The 11707-nt window shown below is 40.3% G+C and overlaps 1 protein-coding gene across 1 annotated transcript; it reads left to right on the top strand.

The window, feature by feature from the left end:
• The first annotated feature begins 529 nt into the window (after positions 1-529).
• On the top strand, positions 530-4427 carry LOC119416958 (carbohydrate sulfotransferase 12-like). Its single transcript, XM_037684161.1, has 5 exons — positions 530-632; positions 1373-1545; positions 3577-3720; positions 3798-4102; positions 4187-4427. Exons 1-5 carry the CDS (start codon positions 530-532, stop codon positions 4425-4427), a joined length of 966 nt encoding a protein of 321 aa, XP_037540089.1.
• The last annotated feature ends 7280 nt before the right edge of the window (positions 4428-11707 follow it).

The following is an 11707-nucleotide window of genomic DNA, read 5'->3' as shown; positions in this document are numbered from 1 at the left end:
TATATTTGACAAGATCTATCCATCCATCCATTATCTTTACCCGCTTATTCCATTTTGGGTCACGAGGGTCACTGGTGCCCATGTCCAGCAATCACTGTGCGAGGGGCGGGGTACACCCTGGACGGGTCGCAAGTCCATCACAGGGCCACATAGAGACAAACGAGACAAACAACCATTCACTCTCTTACTCACACCTAGGGACAATTTAGAGTTACCAATCAGCCTAACATGCATGTTTTTGGTATGTAGGAGGAAACCAGAGCACCCGGAGAAAACCCACGCATGCACGGAGAGAACATGCAAACTCCACCCAGAAAGGCCCATGGACCGGGGTTTGAACCAAGGACCTGCTCGCTGAGAGGCAGCAGCTCTACCAGTTGTGCCACTGTGCTGCCCTTGACAAGTTCCAATACTTATAATTAGAACAATAAAACAGCTAGTTTCTTCTCTTCTTAGAGGATTTTTTACTTTTTAGTGTATTTTATGTTTCTAGTATCCTTGGCTGTTGCACTGATCCACATCAAACACCATGGCGATCTACAAAAAAATCATATTGTTTTTTGGACTTCTGGCATCGTTCTGTTTCATCTTGCCTTTATCTTTCGAATGGAACACGTCTCGCATAAAGGAAGGTATGATTTGTTTACATTTCTTCCTCCAGAGTATCTCTTTTCTTTGAGAATTGCTTTGTAGTAGGATGCAAAAAATAAAAAATCCCACCCACTGCCTTAAAACTTGAAATTTAGAAGAAATGTGTATGATGGTGACAGGGTGTTACCTTTTCATTCAGGATGTATGAATACCATTTTAAAGATGGAGTACATATTACCAAATGACAAAACAAGAAATAAAACCTATGAAAAAAAAAGCCTAGAAAACCAATATCTATATTTTATTCCACTCTATATTTCTAGCTCATTTCCCTGACTCAGATCCTCAGTATAATGATGCCATCACCATGCTTTACAGCAGGGATGTTCTCAGCATGATCAGAGTTGTTAAATTTGTCCTTGATGGCTCAGAAGTTAGATTTTAGTCTCAACTAACCAGTGCACCTTTGTTCACGTTTGGGAAATTTCCAAATTAACTTTTAACACATTCTAAACTATCCATTTTTTTATTTTCACTTTAAGCAATAGTATCCTGATGCATGCTCAATAATCCAGGTAGAAAAATCTAAAAAAGTTAAATCTGGTCCTCTGGACATTCAAAAAACCCAAAACAAAGCAAAACAAAAAATGTAGAAACGTTTCGTCTCTCGTCCGAGAGACTTCTTCAGTCTGAGGTGCTGTTTTCAGCTCAGTCTCTTAAATAGCACCTTCTCAGAGTGGATCCTACTTTTGTTTTTTGTTTGAATTTATTTTCATTGCAGAAAGGCTCCGTCAGCTGCAGAATTTTAGAAAGCAGCTGCAACAAGAACAATGTCGAAGATACAAGCAGGAGAATTTTAAGGGTCCTCGGAGCTGGGAAGACTTAAGTCCTTCAGCATTTAAGAACTTCATTGTGGATGAAAAACATGGCGTTATCTACTGTTACATTCCCAAGGTGAGCCTCTCATTTATCAGCCATAACCTTGTTTAACACCTGCCTAACACTGAAATACACCTTTTTGTTCAACAAAGCAGCTATGGCCTCTTAGAGGACATTAAGAGTTTAATGGGGTATGTTTTATGCAGATCACTGATGCAATTTTATTTCCAGTTTTGTTTTTTGGTTGTTGTTTTTTTTGGAGACTGTGACCTTTAATTTTCTGACCCTAAATTTAACCCAGGACCCCGTTGCCCAAACCTAACACCCTGACCTTAAATCAAACCATACCCTAAACCTAACCCAGAACCCTTTGACCTATACCTAACCCACTGACCCTTGACACTAAACCTAACCCAGGACCCCTTTCTCTAAACTTAACCCTCTGAACCTTGTCTTTAAACCAAACTCTGACCATAACCCCACCCATTGACCCTAAACTTAACCCCAACTACTAAGCCTAAACTTGGGCCTTGACAGGAACAATGGGCCCATTGTCTACATAATACTCTCCCTACTCGAAGCTCTCGGTGGGGTGGGGGCATAACTGGAGGCCTGGGTGGGATTTCTGAGGTCTCTACAGGTCTCTCTTGTAAATGAGTCCTCGTGGCTCAATGATACTAACCTGTAAAAATAAAAGTTGAATGAATGGACTTCCAACAAATATTGTCAAATCACATAAGGTTTATTCTTTCTCTTAGCATGCGGCTGTGGCTGAGTGGTTAGAGCAGTCGTCCTCCCAATACAATAGCTGGGGGTTCGATTCCACCAGTAGTCACATGCCAAAGTGTCCCTGGGCAAGACACTGAACCCCTCATTGCCCCTGATGTGTGTCCCATCAGTGTATGAATGTGATAAAGCATTGATTGTTTATTGCAAAGATATAGTAAAGTGCTGTATGAATTGGGAAATAAGGCCACAGATTGTGTTGTAAAGCACTTTGAGTATCTTGATAAGATAGAAAAGCACTATATACTGCAAGTACAGTCCATGTACCATTTACCCTAAAACAAGCACAGTGCAATTAAGACTGGTCGTTGATCTTTCTTGTTTAGTAAAATATTTCACCTTGCAAGCCATCATTTTACTAGTTTTAAACTGTTGTTAAATTTGAACTATTACATTATAAAATGATTTCTGGGACATCTATAATGAATATAGTTGCAAACAACCACCCTTCTAACAACTTTTCTTAGCCACAGCATGACAAAGTGTCAGATTAGTTATAGATTCTGACCTGTATTGTAACAAGTCTGTATGGATCAGCACAACACCTGACTTAGGACAATATTTAAAAAAAAAAAAAAAAAAAAAAAAAAGGTTTTATGTATTAAAGGCGTTCGTCTGGGGAGGATCCGAGCCTCGGTTCTGGTCCAATCTATGAAGACAGATTGGTTAGTGACTGCAAAAAAGGTTCTGGGAGCTGAGAGAGGTGGTGTGCACATCACTAACCTTCTGTGGCAGGAGCAGGGCTGAGAAAGAACGTTGGAGGGCTGGGCAGGAAACAGAATCCAGGGGCGTAGCAGGGGTCTAGAGCCAGGAGCAGTGTGAACAGGCAAAAGGATGATCCGTAGTCGTGGTCGAAGAGGAGAGCCAGGTTGTACCGTGTAGGCCGAGAGTGTGGTATCCAGACAGGCAAAGTCAAAGCGAGGAGTCAAGAGTGAAGCTGTGGTCAAAAACGAAGAAACTAGGAATAAGAAAATGCTGGATAATTTACTGGCTGTGAGGCTTTCAATAATCTGGCACCTTGCAGAGGCAAGAGCTGAGTTTATATAGGGCTGGCACCAGGTGTAGAGCATCAACACTGATTACTGTGATCAGGGAGAATCAGGTAGGCAGGCTTTGCAGGGGTGATTGACAGGCAGCTAGAAATGACAGAGGGAGAGTGGCCAGAGTGACAGGAGCTGAATGAATGAGAGGGGAACTCAAAACTGAAGCAGGAAAAAACATGAATGATCTTAAAACAGGGGCTGTGGTATGAGGAGCAGAGGCTTGAACAGATGTGGGGGCAGCAGGGGCAGCTGAGCGTGACATGTATCTTGTCTGCAGGTGGCATGTACCAACTGGAAAAGAGTTATGTTTGTCCTGAACCAAAGTGAGCCATATCCTGACCCTCTTTCAATAGATTCTGAGTTCATTCATGAAAAAGTCAAATTTACTCACCTGAGTGACTTTTCAAAAATGGAAATAAAGGTCAGTTTATCCATTTATATTAGTTTTGATCTGAAAATTCTAAATAGACAACTGATGTGTGTTTATTTGCTCTGCAGGTGAAGCTAAGTCAATACACCAAGTTCCTGTTTGTTCGAGACCCATTTATCCGTCTCATCTCTGCTTACCGAGACAAGTTCCTTGGAGAAGATCCATCTTTCTATGGTTATGTTAAAACCGTCATGCGTCTATACAACAAGCAGTCGTATATGCCATTTAATGTGAAGCTCGCACATAAGTTGGGCGTTCGTCCCTCATTCTACAACTTCATTCAGTATTTAGTGGACCCACAAACAGAGAAGAAGGAACCCTATGAGCCTCACTGGAGGCAGATGTACCGCCTGTGTCACCCCTGTCTCATAGAGTGAGTCCATCATGATCTTCAAAGACAAAACTATTCACCACATTAAAACAAATCAAAGTATGAAAGTTTGTGCTTTCTTTTCAGGTATGATTTTATTGGTAATCAGGAAACTCTTAAGGATGACGCCCAAATGTTGCTGAAGATGCTAAAACTGGAGGACAGCATTAATTTTCCACCAGTTTATGAAAACACAACCACTCCTGATTCTGTACTGAGCTGGTTCAGGACGGTGTCTGTGGAGGACAGGAGGAGGCTGTATGAGCTTTATGAACAAGACTTTAGACTTTTTGGCTACAGAAGGCCAAGTGAACTACTTGATGATTGAGATTTTGGTCACCTCCCTTTTCTAAAAGTGTTATCTATACCTCTACAACTCCCTCTAGGCTCTTTTAACCACTAGGAGTACTGGTTAAAGTATTATCAAACATAAAACGAGACCCCCTTAAAGAAACCACCATCAGTTATTATTGTTGTAACTAGTTGTGTAATTTATGGCATATTCTTGTTTTTTTGTGTTTTGAAATGAATAAACTAATTTACCCATGTAATACAATGTATTGCCTAAAACTAAGCATTTTGATGCATTTTATGCCAGTAAGAAAGTGTTCAGTTAAGAAAAAGGAACTAAAATTGTACTTACTGTAGATGTTGCTTTTCTTTCGTTTCCTTATACATCTGAACAGAGAACAAAGGCTGTGATGGTAAATTAGTTTTTTTACCTCATGATTTTGTTTCTTGATATTAAATATGTGCAACCTTATTTATTTTATTTTATTTTTTAAATCATCTGGATAATTTTCTTTGTCAAATCTTGCTGCAGTGTATTTTGTAAATTGCAATGATTTGATGTTTTATTTTATCTGAGATACAAATTGCTTTGGTGGTGCCCTGTAAGTCGTTTGAAAAAGCTCTAGCTGCATCACATCTGGACCTCGTAGACTAAGTGGGTTATACTACTGTATGTTACAAGTCAGATAAGGGAGAAGATGTTGATTCTTGTGTCTTTAACTAGATAAACTTGATATCATGAATATTTTTCTTTCACTTACTATTCAACACCACTGTGATCGGTTTTGTTTCTAACATTTTTGATAATTTCTTTTATTAAATTCCTCCCTTTACCCCTTAAAGTAAAATGGCCATATCAGCCACTATTTATGAGTTTCCTGTTTTGATTCATGAGTTAAAACATATGGTTTTCTATGATGACCACTTTTATGGACCCAAAAACTAAAATTATTTTAGTTTTTGTAAATAATATAGATATTTTTTGCAAATCTGTGTCTCCTGCTGGTTTTTGTTGACCCTTTGAAGTGTGCCCTTGAAAAATTTGTTCGGAGGACCAGATAGCTCCTGCTCTAAAAAACTGGAACATGATGAAATATAATGTACTGTAACAACAAAGTCCATGCTCAATAATCCAGGTATACAATCCAACATTTTTCAGTCAGGTCATCTGGACAGTTTCTTTTTTTGTGCTGAAACATTTCGCCTTCAGTCCGGAAGGCTTCATCAGTCAAGGAAACACGCAATAAAACAGATTCTTTCCCCAGCAGCTTATTACAAAGTGGAACAAACCAGTTCTGCTTGTGATAAGATGGTCTCTTTGGTACACCCATCCTCCATTGCCAGGGAATGGAGGAATGGAGGATGGATGCAAGTGTGGGTGTTTCATCTTTTCCACCCACATTTTGATGTTTTCGATCCGGGGAGCCGAACTGGCGACCTTCCAGTCACAGAGTTCAACAATTTCAGGGGCAGTACTTGCAGACAGCTGCAGTCCTCTTACACAGCACTCATTGTTTACACAGTATGGTTCATGGGCAGAGATAAGATAGTTTTGGAAGATGGCTTGACTTGTTTTGAGCTTCTTGTTCTCAGGGCAGAGGGGACGAATGTTCTCAGCCATAATAATTAAAACATCTATAAACTTTGACAAAAAAAATCCCTGACAAACTAATCTTAAACGTTGTACAATGTTTGTGACACCTTGACAGTTATTTGTCCTCCCTTGAGTCAGGACCCAAACTTTAGGTGGCTTTTCTTTAAAGTGATTGTCTTGTGCTGTAATTATGTGAATATAATTATGTAATTATATTGTGCTTTGCTGTGTTGGTGTAAGTGCATCATGGATCACGTTCTCCAGAAAGACCTTAAACACGCCATGGGTCTCCTCGTAGATCAGACCCAAGATATGCTTGAGTCCATTGTAGCAAACTAACTTGACTACTTTGCAAAGATAAATAGTTTTTATAGGTACTAGCAAATCTGTTTAAAGTACTTGACCTAAAAATAAATATTTGTTTCACAAACATTTCTAAAATTTCTCTATCACACATTTAACCTGAACTTTTGCTGAGAAATATTAGACAAAACAATGTTCAGGTCTGTTTGAAGTTTTGTTTTTCAGTAATAAAACTGTTATTTTACTGTACTGCATAAAACCACGATCAAATGATATGTACAGATGATCTCAGAGCACAATGATGCAAAAACTCTGAGGAATGTTTTAACAACCAAACAATGTGTTTCTTACTTTGACCTAAAATTACTTCCATTTTAATCACTTTGTTGCTGTTTAATGTTTAATAATAAAGTGCATAGCCAGAGGAATTGTTGGGGTGGCACTTTCCAACCCTGAAACCTGACTAGCCACCCCAGGTGCAATCCCAGTTGATTGACAAGTCACTGCATGGGGCATCAAAAGATGAACAATTGGCATAAATGAAAACATAACTACTGGTTTGTGTATTCATTTAGTAAAGATACTAATATTTTATAACATGTTCAAGTGTTTATTTAAATCTAATTATACTAGATTTTTTAATCAGAAAATAGATCTGTGAGAGAAACATATGTAAAATGTAAATTTACAAATTTTACACCATCTGTCAGAGAAGGGATCCTGTTTAGTCTATGTAAACAAAGATCTACAGTATGTAACAGGATCACCTCCCTGATGGAAAATTGTAATTTCTGATTTTTTCAAAGGTTTATCTCCTTGATTTGTTTAACTGAACACATATGTAAGGCAGACTGGGTTGTATAGCCCTGTCATAATAACTGGCATTGCTAACAAAGTGTTATGTTTCTGCCTCCTTCATGTCATTTTTTGCTCAGTCATGTTCCACTCAAGCTCTGCCTCTCAGCCACACCCACTTCACCTACAGCTCAATCAGCCTCATGTGCTGCACCTGTTGTCTGCCCTATTTAAGAACTCTTGTTTCACTGCTCCTTGCCAGATTATCTAATCCTTTTGGTTATAGATGTCCAGCTCTTCATTGATCTTGTCTGAAACTCCTGTCTTGACCCCACGCCTGCTTTTCTGGATTTGCTTCTTTGCCTGCCTCTTGTCTGCCCTCATTCTGCTCCTCTGATCCTGATGATGACCTTTGCTTCTGGCCCCTGGACTCTGGATTTTGGATCACCCTTTGGACCTGTTTAAAGACTCTGCCTCTCCTAAAGAAGCCCATCTTTGGATACCCCCCTCCCCCCACTCATTGCTATTGCAGCGTACCTCTGCAGCTGTGTCTCCACCATCTATGGTGACATCATCTACACAAGCTTTGACAGGTGTAAATCTCCATGCCTGCCTGAGAAGTTTTGTTCCTGCCTCTGGATCCTGACTCCCACCAGCAGTTGCAAATTAATAAAAAAAAAATTAAACCTTCTTGTTGTTCGGCTGAGTTTACAAATCCTAAAAACTGATTCCTGACACAAAGTGTTTATTTTAAAAATAAATTATGACTGAATTGTTTTGAAAAAACAACAACCCTGAAATGACAGATATTTCTGTCAAAGAGGGGATTCTATTGTATACAGTAGATTATCTGTCAGAAATTTACAACTCAGTCTGCCTACCAATGATCTATCCATCCATTATTTTCTGCTTTTTCCAAAGTTGAGTGACAGGGGCAGCAGCTTGAGCAGTGAGGCCCAGACATCTTTTTCCACAGCCACCCCTTCTAGATCTTCTGGGGGTACCCCAAGGAGTTCCCAGGCCAACCAACAGACATAGTCTCTCCAGTGTGTCCTGGGTCTTCCCCAGGGTCTCCCCCCAGTCAGACATGCCCGAAGCACTTCCCTAGGGAGGCGCCCAGTGAGCATCCTTACAAGATGCCTGAACCACCTCAACTGGCTCAGCTCAGTGTGGAAGAGTAGTGGTTCTACTCTGAGTCTCTCCCGGATAACTGAACTTCTCACCATGTCTCTAAGGGCAAGTCCAGCTACCCTGAGGAGGAAACTCATTTTAACCACCATTCTCATTCTTTCGGTCACTACCCAGAGCTTGTGACCATAGGTGTGTAATGAACCCCCTTATGTTTGGACCAAAATCACCACACAAAATAAAAATTTAATTATATTTATTTTCTAGGTGAAATATTGCAGATTGGGCCGGTTCTGGTACTGGTACTGGTTCTGAATCAGGGACCAGTCTATGAGACAGGGATCGGTTAGTGGTCGTGCAGGAGACTATGGGGAGCAGAAAAGTCAAAAAAGGAGGACCACTAACCGTCTCAGATGATCTTGAGGGTTCTGGAGACTGAAGAAGTCCAAACTGATCTTTACTGCTGCTGGAGGAGCTGAATCCGGTGAGGGGCTGCAGCTGGCCGCAGCGACAGGCAGGTGATGAGTCCGTCAGGTGCAGAGTCGTGGTCCAACGAGCCAGGGTCCAAAACCAAAGAGCAGATGACTGAAGGGACCGGAGGAGTAGACAAAGAGGTGTAGTCATGCAGGCGAAGGTCAGAACTGAAGACAGAGGGCTTAATAATCCAAGGGGTCCAGCGAGAGACGATGTCCAGGTGAGTCGTGGGTCCAGGAGCCGGGAGGTTGAGCCGAGAGGTAAGGACAGGAACCAGGAGTGGGACAGAAACCAGGAGAACAGGTAAACTATGACAGGGAAACACTATGGCTAGAGGGAAAAAAAAACAGGATCATGAACGCAAGGTATCTACTTGCAGAAAAACAGTTTTCAACTACCGGGCACCGAAGAGGAGAAAGAGTGAAGCTTATATAGGGTGAGAGTGACAGGTGCAGCCAGTTGAGGTCTAATCAGATGATACTGGCTGCTGTGAAGACAAAAATAAACAAACCGTGATGTCGCCCTCTACCAGCATGCAAAGAAGACATACTAAAACGCACATGTATAAATAAACACTACAGGAGCAGACAGAATAAATGAAACTTACAGGATAGATCTATTGCAAACTTTAAAAGGTGATCAGGGTGACAGAAAATGTAAACTAATGGACGTGATTTGTGACAAGGTGAGGGTAAACAGAGAGCTTTGTCTTACAGCTCCATTTTCCCTTCACTACAACAGACTGGTACCGAGTCTGCAATGCTGCACATGCTGCACCAATCTGTTTGTCAATCTCACATTCCTTTCTTCCCTCACTTGTGAACCAAACCCCGAGATACTTGAAATCCTCCACTTGAGGCAGAACCTCACCTTCAACCTGAAGGGAGCAATTCACCCTTTTCCAGTTGAGGCTCCCTGGGAAGGTCTATTCAGGGGTACTGGAGAAGCGAACTACCAATGAGTTAATTTAAAATAAAACTAGATCATGTGTCATTTGTCCAGTTAAAAATAAATAACTATTGTGATCCATATCAATCAGCCCACCAGGCACACTTTAATCAGATTCTGTTGCATGTCACCCAAGTAGAAATAAAACATCCATCCATCCATCTATCTATTAACTTCCTACTGTACTATTATCTTTACTTTTTCCTTTCCAGGTTGTGGGGGTTGCTGGTGCACTCTGGACATGTCACAAGTCCATCACAGGGATACCAATACAAATGAGACAAATAACCATTCATACTCCCACTCATACCTAGGAACAATTACAGTTACCAATTAGTCTGGCCTGTGGGAAGAAACTGGAGTACCCTGAAGAAAATCCACTCATGCAAGGAAAGAGCATGAAAACTACACTCAGAAAGGTCCACTGCCAGGATTCAATCTGGCAACCTTGTCGCTGAGATACAGCAACTCTACCAACTGCATCACTGTCCCACCTAGCATCAAAACAAGAAATTTCAAAAAGTGCAATTGAAGTACAGAACAAGCAGGAAATTATATAGTTCTAATAATTGCTGCAATATCTAAAATGTGCTGTTCGGTCTTGTTTCAACCTCTGAATAAGTTTCTTCTTTACTCTTCCCATATCAGAATCAGAATAAGCTTTATTATCATTGCAACAAGATACGAGAACATGTACGTACAGTCGTTTGAAAAATAGACGTAGTGCACAAAGCTGCTGCTATAAGTGCGGCACTCTTATTCTTATTCAGAGTAATATTTTTGCTTAGATGATGAAAGGGAAGAAAACATGAGGAGAGACGGTATAAAAAACATATCTCTTATGCCAAAAGTCAAGCTCACAGCTTTCTTCAAGATTATTCTCAACCATTCATGGGTGCTGCCAGAAAGTTCCCAGTCCTAATAACAGTGTGCTGCAGCTCTGACACAGCTCCACATAATTCAGTCCGAGTGCGGCCAAGCTTCGACACATCCACACAAATTTATAATTTATTTCCGTCGAGGTAAGAAGGTCCTCCTTACCCTGACTCCTGTCGGAAGAAGTTGATCAATTTTGTTGAGAGACCAGCTGATCAAATCCTCTGAATTAGGAAGGTATGCAGGAAAAACGAGGCTCTTTAAGGGTTCACAAGACAAGAAAGCAAGCAGGGAAGTGGGGGGGGGGGGGGCACAGGGAGACACGTCTGTCTTCACAAGAGCACAGAGAGAGAGAGAGACTATATATATATATATATGTGTGTGTGTGTGTGTGTGTGTGTGTGTGTTCTCTTGAAAAATATGATTTTTTTATGTTGATGATTTAAAAAATGTTATTTCCAAAATGTAGCAATATAAAAATGTGTAAACAAATGTTGAAATAATAGAACTAACTTAAGCAGTTGTGCAACATATTTTAATTTTTTACTGGAAATAAGATTACAAACTATTACGAAGTTATCAAAATAAAACTAATTTTTGTCCTTCGATGTGTTAGGTATTTTGACATGACATGATTTTTGTTTTGATCCTTTTAATCTTGATGTCAGATGTCTCTCATATAATAATGTGACCTGATAGAATGTTGAATTTTCCAAAGGTTCTGATGTAGTCAGTTCTTTTAAAAGTAGTCACGTGCATACTACTATATACAAGAAAAACTTGATCCAGAGAGAAACCACAATGAACAATGACTTGTTCTTAAACTAGTGATGAACACCCAGTATCAGTCAAGCAAATTAGAAACACATAAAAAGATCAAAAGTTTTGCAATACCAAAAACAGTGGAACAAAATTCACATTTTATGTTCCTAATAATGCACGCATGCACGCACACACACATTCACTTATATCAGCAGATATCACTTAGCTTTGTGTAGCGTTGTGCACTCGGTCCCCAACTGCCAAGGTGTCCTGAAATGACTGGTACATATGCATGTTTAAGTCCCCAAATGTATCATAAACAAATGTGTGCGTGCACACACACACACATTCACTTCTATCAGCAGATATCACTTAGCTTTGTGTAGCGTTTGTGCACTCGGTCCCCAACTGCCAAGGTGTCCTGAAATGACTGGTGC

This window comes from Nematolebias whitei, chromosome 1 (assembly GCF_014905685.2).
Source record: "Nematolebias whitei isolate Nwh7 chromosome 1, NemWhi1, whole genome shotgun sequence".
Classification (NCBI taxonomy): domain Eukaryota; kingdom Metazoa; phylum Chordata; class Actinopteri; order Cyprinodontiformes; family Rivulidae; genus Nematolebias; species Nematolebias whitei.
This window is presented reverse-complemented; position numbering and strand designations above follow the sequence as displayed.